This window comes from Stenella coeruleoalba (genome assembly GCF_951394435.1).
Source record: "Stenella coeruleoalba genome assembly, chromosome: 8".
In the NCBI taxonomy this organism is placed as follows: domain Eukaryota; kingdom Metazoa; phylum Chordata; class Mammalia; order Artiodactyla; family Delphinidae; genus Stenella; species Stenella coeruleoalba.
In genome coordinates this window covers 99,263,908-99,289,028 of record NC_137154.1, presented here as the reverse complement: position 1 = coordinate 99,289,028, position 25,121 = coordinate 99,263,908, and the positions used below count along the sequence as shown (strand labels likewise).

General features: G+C 43.3%; 1 protein-coding gene across 3 annotated transcripts in view; it reads left to right on the top strand.

The window, feature by feature from the left end:
* SIAE (sialic acid acetylesterase) overlaps positions 1-23,687 on the top strand; it is a 34,222-nt gene extending 10,535 nt beyond the window's left edge. For 2 of the 3 annotated variants that reach the window (XM_079930194.1, XM_079930196.1), the window contains 8 exons: positions 1,401-1,576; positions 10,215-10,353; positions 13,999-14,176; positions 15,588-15,697; positions 16,276-16,409; positions 20,424-20,581; positions 21,828-22,020; positions 23,432-23,687. In XM_079930194.1, the coding sequence (XP_079786320.1) occupies positions 1,401-1,576; positions 10,215-10,353; positions 13,999-14,176; positions 15,588-15,697; positions 16,276-16,409; positions 20,424-20,581; positions 21,828-22,020; positions 23,432-23,683 (1,340 nt within the window). In that variant the 3' untranslated portion in view covers positions 23,684-23,687. The remainder of the gene's footprint in view (positions 1-1,400; positions 1,577-10,214; positions 10,354-13,998; positions 14,177-15,587; positions 15,698-16,275; positions 16,410-20,423; positions 20,582-21,827; positions 22,021-23,431) is intronic. The other variant, XM_079930195.1, reaches the window with a different exon arrangement.
* The last annotated feature ends 1,434 nt before the right edge of the window (positions 23,688-25,121 follow it).

Below are 25,121 nucleotides of genomic sequence, written 5' to 3'. Positions count from 1 at the left end.
ACATTGATCCGATGGACACAAATTATAAATCAGTCCATATTCTTCAGCATTATGCCAAGAATATTTATTTTTCTAATAAATTTCTTTTCTTAAAAATTTATTTATTTTATTTATTTATTTTTGGCTGCGTTGGGTCTTCGTTGCTGCACGTGGGCTTTCTCTAGTTGTGGCAAGCGGAGGCTACTCTTCGTTGTGGTGTGCGGGCTTCTCATTGTGGTGGCTTCTTGTTGTGGAGCACGGCCTCTAGGCACGTGGGCTTCAGTAGTTGTGGCTCATGGGCTCAGCAGTTGTGGCTCACAGGCTCTAGAGCGCAGGCTCAGTAGTTGTGGCGCACAGGCTTAGTTGCTCTGTGGCATGTGGTATCTTCCCAGACCATGGCTCGAACCCGTGTTTCCTGCATTGGCAGGCAGATTCTTAACCACTGTGCCACCAGGGAAGTCCAAGAATATTTATTTTAAAACAATCATCTCTCTATTTTGTCTATTTTCTCCCTCTCGTTTCTTCAACTTTGTTCCTGTTGTTTGGTTCTCCTAGGCATAATTTTGCCACTTGGAAGATATTTTTCTTAAGTTTCCGAGTATGATGTTGGCAGCGGTGGTGGTGTGCGTGGGTGAGAGGGGGGAAGGTGGTAGGGGGGTGGTTCCTAAGGAATATGCTATGAATTTCTGAAATAGGGTCTTGGATAGCTTTTCATCTCCCAAACTGCATTCAAAAACCTTAAGTCTGGTGGATAACTCTGTGAAAATAATTAACTGGGCAAGTCTCAATATCTTCTTCAAAGAGAGATTAATTTATGTGCCTCCTACTACTTCTTTATGTGTCACCTGTTTAACTGTTGATAGGAGAGCCCAGAACCACTGGTGGTATTAATCCCTGAGAGCAACAGGGGGACGAGTTGGGGGGTTGATGACAAGGATGATACCATCAAGTCAGTTTCAGATGATAAGTGATTTTCTCTAACCTGTGCTCACATTTGATTGGATACTTACAAGTTAGTTTGGGGCACTGGGTAAATCTGTTCGATTAGGATTAGGTTAATATTGATAGTTGGATGGTATAGGAAGAATTTCTATTTTATATTTTTGTATTAAACTCCCTTGAATTTTAATCTCTGTAGTTTTGTCTGTCCTCGTTTAGGATTATAACTGGGTGATTTATTTTTCTTGTAAATGCTTTGATTAAAAGTAAGGAGGGATTGGTACAGATTAAAGATAGCTACGCTGCTGCTTTTGTTATTTCTGTTGACCTGTCTGAAATTTGGCCAATCTTCATAGCTTTGAATCCAGTTCATCACAGAAGCTGGGAATCGCCACAAATGATCTGATGCATGATAGGATTGGGTTTTAATTTCACTTTAGTTGATTGATTGATTAATTCTTGGAGCCTTGTTATTGTTTCAGCACACTCTAATAGCTGGATGGTGGTACTGGATCCTGTGAAGCCTGGTGGACCTTATGAAGTGATGGCACAGCAGACTCTTGGGAGGAAGAACTTCACCCTGAGAATTCACGATGTCTTATTTGGAGATGTCTGGCTTTGCAGTGGGCAAAGTAACATGCAAATGACTGTTTCACAGGTAATTTGCAGAGTCTCAGTGTTAATAATGTTGATACAAGAAGAGAAAGGAGGAAGAGGAAAGGGGCAAGGAGGAGAAGGAGGTAGAAGCCTTCTTTTTCTACTGTGTGCCAAGATCTGTTCTAAGTGCCTTCTTTGCATGTGTTAATTAATTTGATTAACAACTTTATGCGATAAGTACTTATATGATATTCCCATCTCACAGATGAGGAAACTGGCCCATCTGAGGTTAAGTTCCCTGCCTAAGGTCAGCGTGTAATTGTGGAGCCAGGATATGAATGCGACCCCAGAGCCTGCTTTCTTAGTCACGGCTAGTGTGTCAGTGTGTGGGGCACTATTTTCTCACCTTTCTGGGCTAAAGGCAGAAGCGAGAGAGTATCTGATGGTAATGGAGATTTCATATCAATGAAGGCAAAGTAGATTACTCTTCTTTTTGATTGGTTTAGAAGATGAGCTTCTGGAGAGAGCCTAGGGAATCAAAACAATTAGATTTTGTTTGAATGCTGGGCAGCTAACATACTCTGTCTTTTGTTGTTATGGAGATTTAAAAATTGAGAGTGAATGTTGGCTTTGCCTCTTACTAGTTGTATGGCTTGGAGCAAATCACTTGGTGTTTATGAAACTTTGTAAAACATGCTTTTAAAAAATTGTGGTTTAAATGAATATAACATAATGTGTATCGTTTTTGGTAAGTGTACAATTCAGTGGCATTAAATATATTCACAGTGCTGTGTGTACCCATCACCACTATCTATCCTCAAAACTTTTTCATCATCCCCAATGTATACTCTGTACCCATTAAGCAATAAATCCCCCCTTCCCCTTCCTCCTGCCTCCTGGTAACCTCTGTTCTGCTTTCTCTCTATGAATTTGCCTCTCCTAGGTACTTCATATAAGTGGAACCATACAATACTTGTTCTTCTGTGTCTGACTTATCTTGCTAAGGATCATGCTTTCAAGGTCCATCCATGTAGCAGATATCAAACTTTTATCCCTTTTTATGGTTGAATTGTATTCCATTGTATATGCCACATTTCGCTTATCCATTCATTTATTGATGAACACCTGGGTTGTTTCCACCTTTTGGCTATTGTGAGTAATGCCGCTATGAACATTGATGTACAGATATCTGTTCCAGTTCCTGCTTTCAATTCTTTTGGATATATGCCTATGAGTGGAATTGCTGGGTTAGTTCTATATTTAACTTTTGAGGAACCACCAAACCATTTCCACAGTGGCTGTACCATTTTACATTCCTACCAGCAATATACAAAGGTTCTAATTTCACTGCATTCTAACACTTTACTTTCCGTTTTCTTGATTATAGCCACACTAGTAGGTGTGCAGTGGTATCTTAATGTGGTTTTGATTTGCATTCTCTAATGACTAGTGATGTTGAGTATTATCTCATGTATTTATTGGCCATTTGTATATCTTATTTGGAAAATTGTTTACTTAGGCCATTTGCCCATTTTTGAATTGGGTTGCTTGTTGTTAAATTGTAGGACTTATTTGTATCTTCTAGGTATTAATCACTTGTCAGATACACGATCTGTAAATATTTTGTCTCATTCTTAGTTTGTCATTTCACTTTTTTGAGAGTGTCCTTTGATACATAAAAGTTTTTAATTTTTATGAAGTTCAGTTTATCTATTTTTTCTTTTGTTGTCTGTGCTTTTAGTATCATCTACTTGAAATTGTTGCCAAGTCCAATGACATGAAGATTTTCCCAATGTTTCTTCTAAGATTTTTTTGGTTTTATCTCTTAAGTTTAGGTCTTTGATCTGTTTTAATCACTTTTTTGTGTATAGTGTAAGGTGAGGGTCTAACTTCATTCTTTTGCAAGTGGATATCCAGTTCTCCCAGCATCAATTGTTGAAAACACTGTCCTTCGTCTATTGAATGGTCTTGGCACTTTTTTCAAAAATCCATTGGCCATATATATGAGGGTTTATTTCTTGGGTTTCTAGTCTATTCCATTGGTCTATATGTCTCTTCTTATGGCAGTACCGTACTGTTTTAATTACTGTAGCTTTGTAGTAAGTTTCAAAGTTGAGACATGTGAGTGTTCCAACTTTATTCTTCTTTTTCAAGATTGTTTTGGCTATTCAAGATCCCTTGTAATTCCATATAAATGTGAGGATATGATTTTCCAGTTCTGCAAAAAAGGTTGTTGGAATTTTGATAGGTATTGTGTTGAATTTGTAGATTGCTTTGGGTAGTACTGACATTTTAACAATGTTAAGTCTTCCTATCCATGAACATAGAACGTTTTTCCATTAATTTATATCTTCCTTATTTTTTTTCAGTAATATTTTATAGTTTTTCAGTGTACAAGTCTTTTACCTACTTGGGTAGATTTATTCTGAAGTATTTTTCTTTTACATACTATTATAAATAGAACTTCTTTCTTAATTTCCTTTGAGGATTGTTCATTGCTCATTTATAGAAATGAATGATTTTTGCATTTTGATGTTGTACCCTGAAACTTTGCTGAATTTGTTTATTAGCTCTAGTAGCTTTCTTCTAGGTTCTTTGGGATTTTCTATGTATAGGAGCATATTATCTGCAGTTAGAAATAGTTTTACCTTTTTTTTTTTGCAATTTGGATGCCTTTTATTTTTTTATCTTATCTAACAGCTCTGGCTAGAACTTCCAGTACAATGTTGAATAGTAATGGTGAAAACAGACATCCTTGTCTTGTTCTTGGTCTTAGGGAGAAAGCTTTTAGTCTTTCTGTGATGTGACCTGTGGGTTTTTCATAAATGCCTTTTATCATATTGAGAAAATTTCCCTCTATTCCTACTTGTCTTAGAGCTTTTTTCATGAAAGTTTGTTGTATTTTGTTAAATGTCTGAGGCTTAGTTTTAATGACTATACTGCAACTATATCTGACCTAACTAACAGGGCCATTATGAAGATAAAACTATTTTGTTTGTCTCTAAAAGGCCCTTATAAATTGAAAAGTGATGTCTAAATATAAGATGTCATTATTTAAAAAAGCTTTTTATTGTAAAAACATCAAACACACACGAAAGTTAAGAGACTTATAAAGACCTATATATCCATCACCTAGATTGACAGTTGTGAGTATTTTGCCATATTTGATTTATCTGTTTGTTGTTGTCATTGTTGAACCATCCCAAGGTAAGCCGCGCGCAGACACCTTGATACTTCAGTTAGGGGTCATGTGTCAAATTGATATATATATTCATATATCAAATTAATATATATATATATATATTTTACACAGAAATAAGAGCTGTTGATGACTCTTTTTTTTTTTTTTTTTTTTTTTGTGGTACGCGGGCCTCTCACTGCTGTGGCCTCTCCCCTTGCGGAGCACAGGCTCCGGACACGCAGTCTCAGCAGCCATGGCTCACGGGCCCAGCCGCTCCGCGGCATGTGGGATCTTCCCAGACCGGGGCACGAACCCGCGTCCCCTGCATCGGCAGGTGGACTCTCAACCACTGCGCCACCAGGGAAGCCCTGATGACTCTTTTTGCTTAACTTTTTCATAGCCTAGGATTTCTTTTGTTAGTGTCAGTTTTTTTCTCTGTTTCAGTCATGGCCTTTGAAGATAAATTTTTCTTAAATTTTGAGAACTAGCATATTTTCTCCCTTATTGTAGCTATAGAGAGACTTCACTGGGCTCTTGTTTACCCTGATAGAATGTCGGGAGGAAGAACACTACATGAGTTCCCAGATAGGGGATGGGGCATATACAGTACCCAGAGAATCAAATGGGACAGAACGAGGGAATGCCAACCTGCCAGTACATTGTCAGTGATGAAACTCATCTTGAGGTGTTCCTGTCCCCATTGCTATTAGAGGATAGGGCCCCTCTGACACACGATGAGTGAGGTCTCTTAAGTAAAGCTGGATAAAAAGGACATTGAAAGAGTTATCAAGGGAGAAAGTTTCTTAGTTGTTAATTGGTATCCTAGCAAGGCAACGGTGGTAGAACAAAAGCTTTGGTGCTAAATGTCTTTAGCACTGAGATTTCTTTTTAAAAACAACTCCACTTTCTAATTGAACACAAACACAGTCTAGAATAAAGAGAGTGGATTTCTAGGTACCGTGTGATGGGGTTATTGCTTTTGGGCCTCAGAATTGTCATTGCTTTGTTTGTTTAGTGGAAGCTATCTGATTTAAAAATAAAAGTAAGTGAGACCATTGCTGTTTCATTTATATTAGGATCAGGGCTGGACAGTAGCAAGTTCATAGACATATCAGCTTAAAATATTGCTGAAAGATGAGTAAATATTTTTTACTCAGTATCAGACATCCAGAGAAGTTAGTGTGAGTTAAATTCTTTGGCACATTTGAAATTGGGATTAGTTTTCTTTGCTTGTCTGTATTTTTTGATTTTTCTATAATGAGCATGAAATAACTATAATTTTTAAGAGCAAGTTAAAAAATCAAGAAATTGATATTCACCTAACTGATATCTTAAATATCTATCAAAGGCTCAGTTTACAGTAAAGAGGTACATTATATAAATAAGAATCTTAGGAATAAATGATTTAATTTGCATTATTCATCAGAACTAATACATTTATATACTTTGATGTGTACTTTCATTTGTTTCCTTTAATAGGTTAAGATCTTGAAAAGATTATCATCTTCTCTAGCTCTTTCTCTAAAACTCTGTTCCTCCTCAAGTTGATTTTTATTTCCTTGCCCTTTTTCCATTATCTACTTCTCCATCTTTAGAAATATTTAAATTTGAGATTTAAAAATCTCTACAGCTGGACCCTGATCTCAATTAATCTTTTTAAAAAAATTTATAAAATTGAGTCCTTGCACATCCTTATGATTTCTTATTTTGCTTCTATAGCTTCTACCCCTTATGGTTTCTTCCTTTTTTTAACCAATTAATAAATAATGCTCCTAAAAAGATTCTACTCTGGACATAGCTACTTCCTTTCATTATTAGTTTTCTAATTTAAAAATCTAAATTCTTGCACTTATGTCTTCCTAACCAATATTTTACCTAGTCTTGCTTCCTGCCTTACTTAAGTATACGGAAACCTTTTGAATTTAAATGTTTATTAAACTGGACTTTAACTGGGCTCCCTTTTAACATAAGTGAATAGAAGCAAAATTGAAGTTTTATCTCTTGATAGAAAGCATGGTTTTATATAGAAGTGGGATTGCTGTTAACTCATTAAGGAAAACAGTATTTTCCTTAATGCTTTAATTACAGTTCTCTGTTTGCACAGAAAGGCATGGACCAGATCTATTTGTATCTGTACAGTCAGGTTTTCAGCCGCAGTCTGTGCCAGGGGATCTCATCCCATTTTCTGTCAAGCTTAATCAGATTTTGATTGTTAAGACAGAACACATTCTTTCTGCCTGGAATCTACTCTTAAGCATATTCTGTATTAAACTAGGGCTACAAGCTCTGAGATACAGGGAAATAGAAAAAAGATTCCATCTGAAAAAGACAAGTGTTAATTTTTTTTATTTGTTTGTTTTAAATCACACACTTAGTCTGCAAGACTGAATTTTAGGTGCTGACAGTACCAAAAGCCAAGTTTTCTAGTCTCTAAACACTCGGTAGAACTTTGTTTTTTGATCAAAAGGATGCTTCACATGACTCCTCCTTGATTCCACTTGCTCCTTTCCCCCCGAAGACTCCCAACACACACGCGCGTATACACACATAGAGTCTCTGTCTTTCTCCTTCTCTCCCTCCGTGTGACTTTTCTGAGGAGATAAGATTTCCACTATAACCAACCACTCTTCACAGTCAAATGAGGGAAATGGCAGATTGTATGCCCATCTTGTTGTTAGGGTAAAGTGGAATTTTAAAATCAAGTGTTATTTATAACACTGAGTGAGATGTTTATAAATGGAGGAAAGTCTAAATGTTCATCTGTCACCTCCTAAGTCAGGGTATGTCTTAAGACTTGGATATTTCTAGTTAGCTCAGAAGAAGATGGCCAACATTAGGTAGAAAGCCCATTTTTCAATATCTCAGCAATCCCCGCATTCCTGCTTTACAAATAGGGGAATTAAAATCCAGAAGAGAAGGGCTGGTGCCACGTTACAATACCAGATTCATAGGAGCTGTGATGACTGGCTTATTTGTAGTTATTTTCTCAACTAAATCTGCTATATTGTACTGTGGTAGAAGGTAAAGTAACATACAGGATCCAAATTCTTTTAAGTAAAGTTTCCCTGTGTCCTTCAGTGCGTGCACTTGTGTGCACACACACACACACATTCACACACATGCCTTGCTCCCCTGTGCAGACCTCATGCCAAGATTCTCTGAGGAAATAGATTCTTGACGTTTCTTCATTAATTCAAGAATGTAGTATAAAGGTTACAAAATGAACACCAGTGAGCAGCTGCTTTGATGGTGAACTGCGGGTCCCCAGAGAGGTGGTTGGGCTCTCCCAGTCGCTGCAGCCTTAATGACTTCAAATACCTTGGTATTCATTTACATCCTCATTTCAATACTTGGTAGAAAAATAATTACACTGAGGTGTTTGATGAGATGAAATTTGATCTCAGCAGATGGAGTAAGGCTTCCCCTCTCATCAGCAGGGAAACCAAGTGTCATTTAAATGAAAATCTTCCTGAAATCTCTTTATTCCTAAGTTTGCTGCCAATATCCCCAAGGAAATCCTTCCATCAAAAAGGCTCGGTGATATTGGGACAGGATACCAATTTCAGAAGTAATTGTCATCAGATGCAGCAAGAATTTCCCTCCACCCTCATTTTTGCTAACACCTTCTGTGGCTTTCAAGCTTTGGCTTGAAATAATACACAAATGTGAGTTTGAAAATGGAAGTTTTCCAGCCAATGCTTTGGATCCAGTTCTTTGTGCTGGTAACAATAGAGGAGGATGCCGACCCCCCCCCCCCCGCCCTGCTCCCCCCAATTCTGTTGGCCTTGCAGTACTCTACAGTGTTAGCAACGGGTCGAAAAGAAAAGACGTATGTTCCCTGCGCTGCCCCCCGAAACTAGCGTCTCATTGCGAGGAGGCACTGGAGTTCCCAGTCGGTGCAGAAGCTGGTGTGGGTGGAGAGAAGCAGTTTCATCCCCTGTTTCCATGGAAGCAACATACGATCCTTACTGCTTGGTGCAGAACTGAATTTCAAGGGAGGCGACTTTTTACAGGTACTTGCTGCTGAAAAATAACTTCCCTGCCAAAATATACTGTGAGTGCATTAGTCTCTTCTTAGTCTTTAATGTTTATTTTACATGAAACTTGCCAGGGAAGATCCTGAACAAGCAGGTCTGGATTTCCTATGGAATTTTCCTGAGACCATGTGTGGAAGACCAGTAACCCTGACAGCCTAGAGCTGCCATTACCCAGGGAGCATTTCAGGCTGCGGCTCCCACTGGGACCAAAAGAGCCATTTCTTTTGCATCTGGCCATCTTATTGGCCACAGCAGGCTCAGCGGCAAGTCAAAAGGCGATTCAAGGGGCCGCGCATTTCAATGAAGTGCTCTGTGGAGGCACTCTGGCTGCTCCTACACTGCAGCGGCCAGGCCAGCTGTATTCTCTGTGGCGGGTGGGAGGGAAAGCCAGCCAGCTGCACACTCTGTGGCCAGCAGCCAATGGAAAGCGGCCCAGCCTCCTGTGCCTCTGGCTGTGGCAGTCCTGGCTCAGCTGGAGCTCTTGTTCCCCGAGGCCAGTGATAACTGGCCTTCTGGAGGCTCCTGTTAGGCCTTTGTTTTGGGAAGACCAGACTGTCCAGGGGGATGGAGAGAAGACCAGGAAAAACAAACACTAATTAAAAAGCAAAACAATATATTTATGACACATTCTTTTTAAAATAAAGAGAAACATAACTACTGAAAAATCAGGATTGAAGGAGATAGCACTTACATGTAAGCCCAGAGAGGAATGATGCTTCATAGGACCAACAATGAAACCAGTCGGTGTAGCACACATTCGTGTCCAGAGGAACCCTAAGCCAGTCCTGTCACACTCTTGGCAACTGGTGAGGTTTCATAAAGTGCTTTGGGAAAAAGTGCTGTGTCTTTGGACGGACCCTTTTCTTTGTCTGGTTTCTTGGGACTGTTGTCAGCAATCACTCTGAACACCACCTTTCACACTGCCAGGCCTCCCGTGCTATTCTTGGGTGATTTTCCAGGACTGAGATGAGAAGATAAGCATCTTGAGGCTGATTTCAGGATGTTTCAGGAGTTCAGAAATCGTTGCTCAGGTGTGTTTCTTTTGAATATACATCTCTCGTGGGCTATGGATGACGTAAACTTACCTCCCCACGGCCTTTCTGGCTCCATTAAAAAAAAAAACTCAATGCCATGGCTTTATGTTAGCAGATACGTTTTCTGAATAGAAGTATTTTCGTCTCAAGATATGGGTCTTCTTTAGCCTAAACCCATCCACAGCTCCTCTCATCTAACACAGACTTGTCCTTGAGATCTCAGATTTCATTGTGTTCCCACCTTCTTTGGGGACATGATTTATCATGGTCTCTGTGGATCAAGGCGATCCGGACCAGCCCATCATTGGTTTTGATTATTCATTTGGTTTTGGTATCCTAAAGGCTCAGAAGGAGCTCGGAGGGTTGGCAGTGTTTACCAGGAGGCAGTAGCATCATTGACCATCCACTAGCTTGGTGTAAGAAATGACGTTCCTGCTTCTTTTCCAGATATTTAATGCCACAAGCGAGCTATCGAACACAGCTGCCTATCAGTCTGTCCACATCCTCTCCGTGTCTCTCACCCAGGCTCAGCAGGAGCTGGAGGACCTTGCCAAGGTTGATTTGCAATGGTCCAAGCCCACCTTGGGTAAGTGATTGCTGGAACGTGTGCCATCTCTTCTGTGAGGGGCTGGTGCCCTGCTTGCAATCTGTGATCCTGAATTTGGTTCTGATCTATTTCATCCTTTTATTCATTCTTACTGACCCCTCCCCCATTCCTGACGGTACCTGTTTCATACATTTCTTCCCAAGACTCCACAGTGAATCTTGCCCCCTTGCTCTGAGGAGATGGCTCTTCCTCCAACTTCGTCGGTCCCATTGAGGCCACTCAGCACGAGCTCCGCCAGCATCTCTTCAGTGTCTGACGCTCTCTTCTCTTTCTTCCTTTGTTTCTGTGTCTGAACACAGCTGACTCTTTCCTTTCAGGCCTGCCTCTGATGCGGGCTCTGACCTTCTCCAGGGCCTTCTCTTATCCCTCAGGCTCTGTCCTTTTACCCCACTGTCCAGTCTGCACGAAATCTTTAGTTCAGGCTGCTCTGCGTCAGGCTCTGATCTAGACCCCGAGGGTGCAGCTGTGATTGGGGCAGACACAGTCCCCGCCCTCAGAGCTCTGCTTTTCTTTTATTCTAACAAAACCAAGGGAAACAAAGCATAACGCACACCCTTCTCCTGGTACCTCACCTCTCTCCTTTGCTCTGTTAAACCTTTTTAGAACACCTTTTCATTCTTTTCATTGCCTTCCAACGTGTTCACTCTTTAACCCTTTATAATCTGGCTTCTGCATCCAGGTCAACAACCGGTTCCCCCAAGGTTACTGCTGTTCTTCTGCAATGCACTCTGGACACCCCGTAGCATCGGCACTGCTGACTGCTGTTTTTAGAAGCTGCGCCTTCTCTGAGCTTGCTTGGTACTTCCTTTCCTTCGTTCTCCCTCTCTGTCCTCTCCCTGCCTGTTTCTTTGCTTTCTTCAGTCCCTTCCTCCAGACGTGGTCCCTTGTGCTCTTTCTGGTCCGTTTTGTCTTTCACCTGTATGTGCTTTACCTTGGTAACCTCAATTGCTCCTACATTTTCAAGTATTAATTCATCCAGCCAATATTCGGATGCCCACTATGAGCTAGGTGCTATTCTAAGTGCTGGGGGTATAGCAGAGAATAAAGCAGGCAGGCACGCCTGGTCTCCTGGATGGAGCTCACAGTCTAGTGAGGGAATACAGAAAATGAATAATACAATTTGCAAATTATATACAAAGTATTGATACTATTCCGTATCACACTGTCAGAACTTTCCCTTTAAGAACTCAGAAACTGAATAGATTTGGGTAAATTTTTTAGTGAATCCTTTGGTCCGTGAACTCTTAATGCATGTCATCCAAAACTCAGGAATCGATTAGATTTGGATAAGGTATTATACCTTGCTGTCGGCTCCATTGCACTCTCTGAACTCAGAGACTCAAATTTTTGAGCATCAAGGGATAGGTTAGATGGTAGTGCTTGCTGAGACAGAAATAAGTACATAAAATACATCAGGGAAGGGGGGCAGTACTGCTGGGGCTGGGATGGGGTAGTGGTTTCCCACTTAGAGTGGCCACGGAGGTCCCAGCTGAGAAAGGCAGCATTTCTGTAATAACCTGACAGAGGTGAGGCCACACAGGTGTGTGGGGAAGAGCCTAGCAGGTCAAGCCCCTCTCACATTTCCAGTCTCTGCAGCCTCTTCTACTGCCTTCATATCTCTGACTGCAGCTGGGAAGGGTCTCTGATTTTAAAGACTCCTGTAATTAGCTTGGCCCTATCTGGATAATTCAGGACAATCGCCCCCTCTCTAGTCCTTACTCTTGAAAACACCTGCGATGTCCCTTTAGCCACATAAGGTTCATTCACAGGTTCCAGGCATTGGACTCCGGAGACCTCTGGGGGCTGTGCTGCCCACCACACATTCTCATTCTCACGCATTTCCAAGTGGCTTTCCATTTCCTTTACTCCAAGATGTGCCTCTAGCCTCCCCTCCAGTTTTATCTTATACCATTCTCCTTTTGTAATCTATGCTCTAGGCGAATACTTTAAAAACTGTCCAGTTTTACGTGCCTTTGTACATACTGTTTCTTCTGCCTAGAATGCTAGCTCTACTTCCTGGACTTCTGTCTTTCAAGGCCGCCCAACCTCCCTCCCCTTCCCACTTAATTACCTCTTCCCTCTACCTGCCCATCAGTGAGTCACCTTTATTCCAGCTGCCCACAGCTACCCAGCACCAGCCAACAAACATTCACTGACTCTGCACTGGGTGCCAGACATGGAGAATATAGAAGTCCTAATGGTTTAGTGGGGTGAGGGAAACACCGGGCACAGAGTATGCCCGGAGCACAGGGAAGGAGGTCCGCCCTCACCTGGCATTTAATGATCTGCCTTTCATTTCTTATTCTTTCTCTTGCTGTTAAAACCCCTTAACACTTGTTTATACCTCTTAAAGCACTAAACCATATTTTGCCGTCTGTTTTACTCAGCTGAATATTTGTCTTATTCTGTAGAATATAAGACCTCTGAGGAGAGGTTCCATGTCTCTCCATGTCCCTTTAATTACAGTACCCCTATCATCTAGAAGCGCCTGGCGCCTGGCGGGCGCTCAATCCATTTTAACTGATTTGAAACTGATTTCAGTTCCTACTATTACGCTATCCGCATTTTGAGAGCCGAACTGTATTGAGTTTCGATCTTTCACGTGCCAGGCCAGTGGTTTACACATAGTGGTTCTTTAACAGCTGTTGGATTGGATTGATCCCATCAGCTGCGTGTGTTCACGTTGCCCTCTTCACCAGCCTTCTTCTAACATGGAAATTGCCTCTTCTGGTCTGTGTTGGTTACAGGGCTGTATGGACGAATGAGCTAGATGATGCTGAACATTTATTTATTTTTAAAAGATTTATTTATTTGTTGGGTCTTAGTTGTGGCATGCGGGATCTTTCATTGTGGCATGCGGGCTTCTCTCTAGCTGTGGCGTGTGGGTTTTCTCTCTCTAGTTGTGGCACGCGGGCTCCAGGGCACGTGGGCTCCATAGTTTGCGGCACACAGCCTCTCTAGTTGAGGTACACGAGCTCAGTAGTTGTGGCACGTGGGCTTAGTTGCCCCACTGCATGTGGGATCTTACTTCCCTGACCAGGGATCAAACCTCCGTCCCCTGCATTGGAAGGCGGATTCTTTACCACTGGACCACCGGGGAAGTCCCGATGCTGAACATACACTGGTTTTGGTTTCTGTTACTTTCCCTTTTGGCCAAACTCCCCATCACTTGTTTGTTCTTGTTTTCATTACCATAGCTATAAAATTGGGTATAAAACTACCCAGAAAAAACATACCTTTCTTCTCGACATTGCCCCATGCTTGCTTGTTCCCTTCCACAGAGCTAAGTGGGGATGGATGCTGGGAAAGAGGAACACGTAGGTGAGGGTGGAATGGGGGCCAGCAGCCTTTCTGCCCCTCACCTATTGCAGAGGAGTATTAATCTTCCTAGATTCCCCCCCACACATGGTGGGGAAGCAGGGGGATGCCTGCTTGCCTGGCCAGAGAGCCTTTGGCTTTCTGCTAGTGAGACAGCTGCCTCTCAATCTTATCCTACTCTTGGAAAGTCTCAGAAAGAAATGCAAGGCCTGACCCACACCCATTCTTCTCACCTAGACTCACCTAGGAGCTGCAGTCCCTATCCATCTACTTTTTCCGTGACTGTTTAACTGTTTCTCCAAACAGAAAACTTGGGCCATGGCAATTTCACGTACATGTCAGCAGTGTGCTGGCTCTTTGGGCGTTACCTGCATGACACTCTGCGGTATCCCGTGGGGCTGATCTCCTCCTCGTGGGCCGGGACGCCCATTGAAGCCTGGTCATCTGAAAGGTCACTGAAAGCCTGTGGGGTCCCAAGGCAAGGGTAAGAAAGCGTCCTCTGGTCTGGGAGAAAGCCAGCCAGGAAATTTTGTAAGAGAGAAAGATCATGGTCTCCTTTGGGGAGTCAAGAATGTGTTTAATGTACGAATATGTATTAAATGTTTGTAACTTATTCAGGTATTATTTTCACTGTCATCAGCACCACAATCATCTGAGAATACGTCAGGAAGTAATTATGACCCTTTTCCTTAATAATAGTGATAGCTAATACTTAATGGAAGCTTTCTAAATGCTGGATACTGTTGTAAGCACTTTATATATATTAATTCACTTAATACAACACTGTCTTGAAGTGGATACTATTAACATATGATGGAAAAAGGTACTAAGTCTGAGAGAGGTTTAGTGACTTGCTTGTGGACACGACTAGTAAATGATAAAGTCTGGTGTCAATGTCTGTGCTCTTAACCACTGTGCTGTGTTGCCTGTGAGAATGAACACAGTCCAACAGTTTGGAAGAACAAGTACCCATGTAATCAGAGAAGTGTATTAGAAGACTGATGGTGAAAGCACGCTCAGGAAGGGCTGGATCAGGAAGAATATTTGGGGGTGGGGGAAGGGAGAGAAAAGGCTGGTTAATAACATCTTGACACTAATGTTAAAACAGAGATGAACAATATGTGAACTGCTTTCACAGACCTTGTCCCATCAGTTCTGGGAAGAGCATGGACTTGAGCTCTTGGTATATCTTGGGTAAAGGTCTGCCTGTTGTGGAGTGAAGTTATCCAGTTTTGGAACAGAAAGACTTGCCTTCGGTAGAGTTGGAGGAATCTGAAGCCAGGTTTCCCAGGTCTCTGGGGACATGGCAGGGACAATAGCAAGGGGAAGTGGCCATTCTCATATGCAGCTCTTGCAAGTGTAAATTCATACAAGTATTGCACAGAGACAATTTAGGGACATGTTCAAAGTCTTAAGAAAATGTGCGCTTTTGACCTGGCAATCTCATTTCTGGGAATTTATCTTAAGGAAATAATTAAGACTATATGCAGTGATTTAGCTCTAAGGAAGATAATCATGGCATTGCTTATAAAAGCAAAGAGCTTAACGCAATCTCAGTGTCCACCCACTGAGTACTAGTTAAATAAACTTATTGCCTGTGCAATAGACTCATTAAAACGCTCCTCCTCCCTGGTCTTAATCACTAGATGGAAACCGGGGTGGCCCCGTCTGAACTCACAGAAAGCTGACTGATGACAGTGATTCTGGGAAGAACCTGGAGTGAAATTTGGAGACTGTCCTCATGTTTTCATGGAAACAGAGTGGTTGAATTGAACTCTGTGTTGCTTTCATCAGGAGCTTGCCCCGAGTGAAGCTGGATAGATGCCCAGCTCAGGGATCGTCATGTGATCAGTCATTGGCTCTCTCTTGACACTTGTGTGTCTTACTGATTTCAGGTTCATGCCGTCTGATCTTGAAACTGGTCCCAGTGAATACTCTGTTCTCTGGAATGCCATGATCCATCCACTCCGTAATATGACTCTGAAAGGGGTGATATGGTACCAGGGTGAGTGTTCAGTTTGCTGGTTTTCCATTGTATCAGTTAGCTGTTGCTGCACAAGAAACCACCCCAGAACGTAGTGGCTTCCGACAGTAATAATGTTAGCGAGCTCACTATTCTCTGGGTTAGCAGGGTAGTTTTTCTGTCTGGGCTGCTTTGGCTGATTTCTGCCGGGAGCTCTTACGTGCCTTTGGCCACCTGGCAGGTTGTCTGGTGGCTGGATGACCTAGCCTGGCCTCTCCCTCATGCCTGTTGACTGGGGCTGTCTGTCTGCCGGGGCCTCCTGCTTCTCACGTGGCCTCTCATCCTTCAGCAAAGCTAGTTCAGACTTAATTTATCGTTTACATGGCAGTGTCAGGGTTCCAAGTGTATCAGGAGAGAACAAACCACAGAGCTGAATTGCTTTTCAAGCCTCTGCTTGCATCGTGTTTGCTGATGCCCCATTGGCCAGAGCAAGCACAAGGCCAGTCCAGGGAGACCGCAGGAAGGCCCGCTACCTAAGGGCATGCATGGAGGTTGGGGAGCAGTGTGTGGCTGCCTTTGCATCTACCCCAAACTCTTCTCACAATTTGGACTGTTTCTAGGGGAGTCCAATGTAAACTTTAACAGGGACCTGTACAATTGTACGTTCCCTGCACTCATTGAAGACTGGCGCCAAACCTTCCACGATGGCTCCCAGGGGCAGACAGAGCGCTTCTTCCCATTTGGATTTGTCCAGGTACGTGCTGAGAGGAAGAGGGTTCATGGGCTTTGGTGTGGGGAGGTGCTGTTGAGATCTCTTCCCTGGAATCCATCTTCCTTTTTTTGCCCTCCTAGCTTGCCTGCTGGTCAAGAACTGAATGTAACTTAATTCTTCTCAGTTTACTGATGGGACAATTACATCTTTAAAAAAGTTAATAAGTAACCAATATTTCTTCTTATTAAAAAGCATTACATGTTCATTAAAGAAATATTAAAGAGAAAGGCAAAAAAAAAAAAAGAAGCTAAAAACACTTATAATTCCACAATCCAGAAATAAGCAGACCTTTTCTGCTCATATATTTTTGAAATAGGATCCATACCGTAATACTGTATCATATCTCGCTTTTTCTCTTAAGGTCATATTGTGAACATTTTTCATGCCAATAAATTTTAATCTTCAGCACAATTTATAACGATTGGAGGGTGTTCAGAAGTGTGGTTGTATTGTAATTTAACTAGTCTTCCATAGATAGGCTCTTAGGTTGCTTTAAACGTTTTGCCTTTATAAGCAGTGGCATGTTTATTTTCCTTGTAGCTAAATCCTTGCACACATGCTTAATTATTTCCATAAGATAAATTCCCAGAAATGAAATTACTAGGTTAAATTGCACACTTTTTAAGGCTTTGAACATGTCCTTAAATTTTTCTGTGGAAATGTATCAATTTGTATATTTATACTCTTAGCAACCATGTGTGACAGTGTCCACCTCCCCACACCTTCCCGAACTTGCTGTTATCCCTCCCACCTCTGAGAATGAACCGCGCTCTTTCACTCACTCCCAGCCCACTGCGCATGCTCTCTGCCTGGAATAATCTTTTTTTGCCACACATTCCTAACTTTCATCATCCGTTAGCCTGGATATCAGTTAGGAAGCCTTCTGCGACTACCCAGAGTCTGTCCGCATATGGGTGACTGCTTAGTACCCTTCACTTCCCCTTTTTACTTGTATGTACTTTGTGCACATGACCACATTTTCCTGGATCACATTTATAGCCCCAGTACGACCTAATTGGTCGGCACTCATTAAATATGTCCCGACACACAAATGAAAAAGTATATCAAGAGAAACCATACTTTCAGTTAGTGGTACCTCGTCAGAAAGATTCTGCTCTCAGCCTTGTCTAAAAGGAATAAACATATTTAACCAAGTTCATAATTGCCTTGCCTCACCTGTTCACGTGACCCCTCCGAGACCTAGACGTCTTAGCAGGGTAGTAGTTCTGACTTGTCTGGGACATAGGAATTAAACAAGTAAGGTGTTATAAAAACGAGGCCCAGGTTCATGCCCCGGTCCGGGAAGATCCCACATGCCGCGGAGCGGCTGGGCCCGTGAGCCATGGCCGCTGAGCCTGTGCGTCCGGAGCCTGTGCTCCACAACGGGAGAGGCCACAACAGTGAGAGGCCCGTGTGCTGCAAAACAAAAACCAAACAACAAAAACAAAAACAAACAAACAAAAAAAACGAGGCCCACCTCACAGCATAAACACAAAATAGGCTTTAATGTTTGAGTTGGACGCACCTACTTCCAGGCGTCTGCCTCTGAGTGTCCCCCAGATGCTCTCCTCTCACCATCCTCCTGTTCCTCTACCTCATCCCATTTCATGTACCTTTTTTTGGATAAAGATTTTTATAGACCTTCTTTCCACTTATAATTTCTTTACAATCATTTTCTTTCTTCTTTCTAACATTTGTTTTGACTTTGAATGAGAATATTCTGCTCATTATTTTCAAAATAGCAACTCCTGTCACCAGTTCTGTATTACTGTTGGTGGAAACTATTTTTTTGTCTCTCAGCCTGTGCACATGGTGATTTGAATGTGACTTCAACCGATTCAAGCCAAAAATATGTTTAAATGCTTATTACATGCCACGAACTGTGTGAGGTACTAGAAATATACCATGAAGCAGAGAGACCTGGTCCTTGCACTTGTGCATGTGGTTTAGTGGAAGTCCCTTAGCCTTGGGTGTCAACTTTATCATCATCAACAACAGTATGTTGGTTGGTTGGTTGTGGAAAACTGGGAATATAAATATAAATATAAATGTTTAACTTCAAAGGGAAATGGTAAATTCGGCAACATAATGGCTCAGAGCATGGTCTGGGGATTCGAATCCCAGCTCTGGCTTCTTTAGCTATGTGATTTCGAACAAGATATTGAACCTTTTTGTTATTTTAAGTATTCAATGAGTTAGTCCATGTAAAGCCTGGCACAAGCTAGAAAATGTCAGTGTTTATTATTATTAATGAGAGAAGTCAGAAAATCTGGAGGGACAGTTGTTGTGTAAAGGAAGATGAATTGACTTAATGGAAGGGCCGAGTGTGAAACGGTGGTGGCAGTAACTAGAGCACAGTTAGAGGCAGGACACGAACTCCGTGGAGAGAGCAGGGCTAGACACCTGTGTCTGAGTAGAGAGGTGAGCGGAGGCCCGGGGAGAGAGAAAAAGGAGCCGGAGTTGAGGCACTGGAGTCCCTAGGAGTGTGCTTTTTTTTTTTTTTTTTTAGGAGTGTTCTTTTTAAAAAGGGTTTTGGAGGAACAGTGGAACACACTGCAGACTGCAGATGCTATTGTAAAGTCCTCCAAATGTGCCCAGTTTTATATTCTTTGGCTATTATATGCTTTCTTTAGCAGTGATTAGTATTTCTACTAATCACTGCAGGAGACTGAGCAAGTGCCCTGCTTTATCTCAGGAAAAACAGGAATTTCATGCGCGTGTGGAGTCTGCTGGTGCCCCCATGAGGCCAGTGTGTAGTAGTGCAGCCGATGAAATAGTGGAGAATTACTGCAGCAATTCTCAGCAAACTGCCATTTTGAGACAACTTCCTAGGCTTGAGTGGCTGTTGGTAGCATTTCTCCCGCAGCGCTTCAGGTTAGTAACTCACCCTAGACTTTGTTGCCATGATCCTCATCATGGCGCTGGTTGGTGAACATGGCTCCACTTTCACTCTTCTTCTGGCTGTTGTGTGGGAAGAAGTAGGGTCACTTACTGGATCTTTTTTTTGCCATTTTCTAGTTTGCATGACGTTTCATTGTGCAGCTTCAGCGCCTTTTATCATTTCATATGTTAAAGCCAATTTGCATAAGAGATTTTAATAAGAATCAAGTGGTGGGGAAATGTACTCCTTCTCTTAGTGGGAGAAACCACAGAGCCATATGGCAGGAGGGTGTGGCTCTTGGAAGGTGTGAAGAACTGGGGTCCTTGATGCAATCTGCCACGCACTCAAGGGCAGATTCCTCCCTGCTTCCCTACAGTGCTTTGCCCTGTGTTGTACACAGAGTTGTCAGTGACGGACCTACTGCTTTGTAACAAGCTACCTCAGAAGTTCGGGGCTTACCACATCAGCCACTGTGTTTGCTCCTGATTCCGTGGGTTGGCCAGGCAGGCAGGGCTCAGCTGGGGTGGCTCATCTCTGCTCTGTAACTTCAGCCAGGCTTGCTCATGTGGCTGCAGTTTGAACTGAAGGATCTAGAATTCACATGATTGGCCCCTCAGCTGGGACGGCTGGGATATTAACACCTCTCTCCTCATGACCTTCCAGTTTCCAAGGCTGCTCTCTCCACATTTCTCCAGCAGGGTAGCTGGACTTCTGTTACATGGCCATCTCAGGGTTCCAAGAAAATGAAATCTGAAGGCAAGGGCTCTTGAGGCAAAGCCTCAGAAGCTGCACACCATCACCTCTGCTGCACTGTTTGTCAGAGCAAATCACAGGCTTAGACAGGTTCAGCGAGAGGAGAGATAGACTCCACCTCTTGCTGAGAGGGGTGGCAGAGTTTCATTGCGGCGAGGGGGATGAGAGGTTCAGCCACAAGGGTGAGAGGCTCCGTAAGTACGTGTTGGATGAGCACGGGGGTCAGTGAAGCAGAAGCAGGGTCTTCTTGTGAAAGACTCTAGTGTAGCTTTCTTTTTAAAAATGTTTAATGTTTTTTCAGCTTTATTGCAGTATAGGTTTCTGGTGAAATAAAATGCTGATGCACAATGTCTACTTTCCAGTTATCTTCATATTTGTCTGGTGCAACCCCAAATGATGGGCTTCCTGAGATCCGTTGGCATCAAACGGCAGACTTTGGCTATGTCCCTAACCTAAGGATGCCCAACACTTTCATGGCTGTAGCTGTGGATCTCTGTGATAGGAATTCGCCTTTTGGCAGGTGGGTGCTTCTTGGGCTTTGTTTGAACAATAATATATGTTCTTTGTCTGTGGCCTTCACTCTGATGTTCACTTGTGAGGGGGCCTGAGGATTGGACATTAGAAGCATGATTTATCAATCATTCACGTGGGATGCGCTGCAGTAACCAAAAACCCTCACCATCCCAGTGCCTTGATGCCACGGAACCTTATTTCGTGTTCACACTCCATGTCCAAATAAGGTCAACAGAGAGGCTTTGCTCTCATCGTCATTCACAGATCCAGAGCGACAGAGGCTCCAGGGTGATCTGTGCTTCCACATGCACCTACGGTTTCAGGTTGGCAATTAAATGCTTCCACCCAAAGCAACGTAAGTCACTTCTGCTCACATTGCACTGGCCAAAGCAAATCCCATGGCCATGCCTGTCTTCAGCGAGAGCAGGAAATGGAATTCTGCCGTGGACTCAGAGGGGGACTATCTGGATGACTACCCCGATGTTAACAGCCCCTATGATTACCACCCGCTAGCTGTAGGATACCAGGGGATTTCAGTGTGAAATGGAGCCCAACACAGAGTGTCCGGATTATAGTAGGAGCCTGAATGAACATTTCTTTCTTTCTTAATTTTATTTATTTATTTATTTATTTATTTAAGCTGCGCTGGGTCTTTGTTGCAGCGCGCGGGCTTCTCTAGTTGTGGTGCATGGGCTCTAGAGCACGCGTGGGCTCGGTAGTTGCAGCATGCGGGCTTAGCTGCAGTATGTGGGATCTTAGTTCCCTGACCAGGGATCAAACCCGGGCCCCCTGCATTGGGAGTGCAGTCTTAACCACTGGACCACTAGGGATATTTATTTAGTTTTGAATGAATGAATGTTTATTGAATGAACAAATAAACCTAGAGGGGACCAAGTAATGAACAGCTGATTCAGATGAAACACAGGACTTTCAGTGGTTGCAGCAGTCTTACGAGAGCTCTCCTAGGTTAGTTCCAATACCTGCCCTCCCTCCCTCCTTCTCTCCCTTTATTCTTTCCTTCCGAGTCCTCGGTTATTTCAAGGTTTCCGACCCGTAGAAGGCCCAGAGCCCCATCTGTGGTTACAACTCACCATTTCTCTTAGGCTGACTCGCCACAGATCACTGGCTATTAGATTCAGTCAACTTTATTCTCACCTTCTTAAGGGGTGCTTTGTATAAGATTTCCTTTTTTAAAAAATGTGATTATTGTTGAGCCCAAACCCAAAGTTCTCTACCTCTTCTTTATCCTGTAGCACACACCCTCGAGATAAGCAGACGGTGGCCTACAGGCTGCACCTGGGGGCCCGTGCCGTGGCCTATGGGGCAAAGTTGACCTTTCAAGGACCACTGCCTCAGAAGATAGAACTCCTGGGCGACATGGGGCTGCTGAACCTCACATATTCCCAGCCAATCCAGGTGCAGAGGCACAACAACAAGATATTTGAGGTGAGAACTGCAGAAACAGTAGGGGTTCATCCTGTGGGGGGTTGGGGGGGGCGGGATATCCTCCACGCCGAGGCCCACCTCTAATTATCACATGACTGCGAGGCAGGTTTTGGTTGGTCAGGGGCTGAGTTTATCTCAGAGCAACAAAAAAGCAGCTATTGATTCATTCACTTAGAGGCAATTTTGATGGGACCACCAAGGAAGGGAAGACGTGCCCACATTGAAATGATACTCCTTTTGCGTTTTCCCTCCCAGAGCAGCCATCTTTGCGTGGGAAAGGGCCCGTGGCTTTATGTGTGGACACCTATTGAAAGGACCCTCGCTCCAGAATGTTTCCCTCACTCGTAGACATCTTTTCTTTGTCACACTATCCTAAATTCTGATTTTCTTTTGAGTCTCTCCTTTAAGAGGTTGAAGCTTGGTGATTTGCAACTTAGTATGAATTACTGTAACGGAACTCTGTACTCGCTTCTAATACCTGGTGAGGATCATTCCTCTGTGGAACTGGGGCTATTGATTAAACAGCTTCTTTAGGAGTCTTCTAAGGTCGGGGTTGGCGGTGGAGGCATTCCCAGGTGGGGCATTTATATGAGTGTCTTTGGGAGCCCCGAAGTCGTTAGGCTGTGGCGGGCGGTGAGTGAAAACAGGGCATTGGAGGGGGGATGAAAGAATGTAGAAGACAAACTGTACACAGGCGTTCATCTAGGACTGTTCCTCCTCTGGAATCCTAACCAGAGCACCCACCTGCCTCAGGTGCTTCCTCAGCACCTACTCCACCTAGCTTCTTTGCATGCTGGGTTTTAGGTGAATCCTAGCTCCAAGGAGCCTCTGTGTTCTGAGTTCTCCTCTCTAGTCAACAGCTGGCAGCCTGCCCATTGTCTGGACCTGGAATCTTAGCTGGGACCAGGACAGAACTGAACCTTGGGAACTGGGTATTTTATGCTCCCTTCACCAGATAGATTGTTTTCTGACTTGAGAACAGCTTACCATCCAAAGTTCCTTTGTGCCCCTTCTTCATTCCCCAGCTCCTTTGGGAGCCAGAGAGCAGCACAGCAGTGCCTCGCTTCACCCAAATTCCTGCCTGCTTTGCTGTTTGGCCGGAGGATCACAGGAAGGTTGTTCAGGGGAGCCTTCCCTGAATGGTTCATGACTACGCTGCCTTGTCTCCCTCAGTCATTTAATGTTTTACTCATGGATTTAAGCTATTTATTTTAGCACGTGAACTTTTACTATGGATCTGTGGCTGTGCTGACCAGACCCAGCCTGGACTCAGGTTTGTTCTGGTCACTGTAGGAAATGTGTCTGTGGCTGCGAGTGGCCGCTTCTCCTCTTTCAGTCTGTCTGAAGAGCAGTCCCGCCTCTTGGCATATCCTCCTGACCTAACTGTTCCTGTTTATGACTCTCCTGTTAGATCTCCTGTTGCAGTGACCATCAGTGCAAGTGGCTTCCAGCTCCCATGGACACTTTCTCCGCCCAGACGCTGGCCCTGAATGTCAAGTCTTGTCACAACAGCCTGGTTGCTGTTCGCTATGCGTGGACCACATGGCCTTGTGAATATAAGCAGTGTCCCCTGTACCACCCCACCAGTGCCCTGCCAGCTCCTCCCTTCACTGCTTTCATTACAAACCAGATTCCTGGGTATCGCAGCAAGGTTGCTAAATGATTCCGTTGCAGTATGATCACATCTTAGACGTAAGTGTGGATCCTTTAGATTTGGGCATTTAGGAGTTTAAATGACAGCTGTTGCTTTTTAATGGAAATGAATAGAACTGCCTCATTGACAGCGCCCGGCTAGCACATGGCTGTTTCCATATTCTGAGATGCCAGAGCTGGTAGGCAAATGAAACGCTTGTCTTTTGTCCTCCAGTTGGGCCAGGTATCTGTATTAGAATAATTCCAAACTACAAACAACTTGAATCTCAATGTCATTCGCTTCCCTTATTACTGGGAGTGAAATGTCTAACACTTTTGTCCCCTTACCTCCAGACTGTGGCAACTCGGGGTCGGAAGAGATTTTAAGGCCCTGCAGGCTGGCTAGCATTTATGTTTTTTTCTATAAAATATGAGAGGTGGTTATCAAATTTCTGTATAAAGTTTCCCTTCTACACTTCCCAACAGTTTTTCCTCAGGTGGAACTGAAATGTTTCTTCCACTACACAACAATCTTTCAGAGAACTGATTTCAGCCCTATTTTGTTCCAAGCTGAAAACAATTCTATTCCTTTAGTCTAAATAATGATAATGTGAATATTTAACAGAAAGAAACCAGAATCACGTGCAGGCATTTTGGGAGGCGCTAAGGGACGGCCTCAAGGAGGGAAGAGAAAGGCGAGCTGGAGCAGCCCATGGGGAGCCCATGTGACCGCAGAGGTCATTGAGAAGCAAACAGAGATATCAGGCTCTTTAAAGGTAAGAGGTTTAACTATGAAAAGGACAATCCAGATGGAGGAACAACGTGAGGCTGAAAGTAAAGCTACAGGATAAGCATTTAGAAAAGTAATCTAGATGGGGCAAATGTGAAAGAGGGCTTTTGTGTATACTATTAAGAATCATAATGCTGTTTATTGGTTGATTAAGAACAGTTAAAGGCACTTGACAATTGTCTGTAATCTCTAAGAAGCTGGAAATAAAAGTATAATCATTAGTCACGTGTACACATTCCTCTCTAGTCAAAACTGGGTTATGAACGGGCTTGCAAATTGTCCCCTGAACCTGAGAAAGGAGTGAGACTAATCTGTGGGTAGTTTCCATTCCCTTAATGTGAAAAATGAGAACGAAAGCATAAGCATCACTCTCTCCATACCTGTCCCCCAAGGGGTCCTGGTGTAACTGAAGAGCAGGAATGCATCGTCAGTGCCAGGATCTTAGTAAAAAGCGAAACAGCTACGCAGCTTGCAAGGAACTCTGCTCCTTCAAGGACTTCCCAGTGCACAGCTGGCTCCTAACACCCAAACCTTGGCCTCTTATTCATCTGGCCTAACAGGAACCACGGACCCAGTAACAGACTCCTGCGGAAAAGCGAATGTACTGTCCACTCCTCCTCACCGCAGCACTCACGCACGTCGCGTGGCAGCGGTTCTAACTTGGAAGAAGCTAGAAACA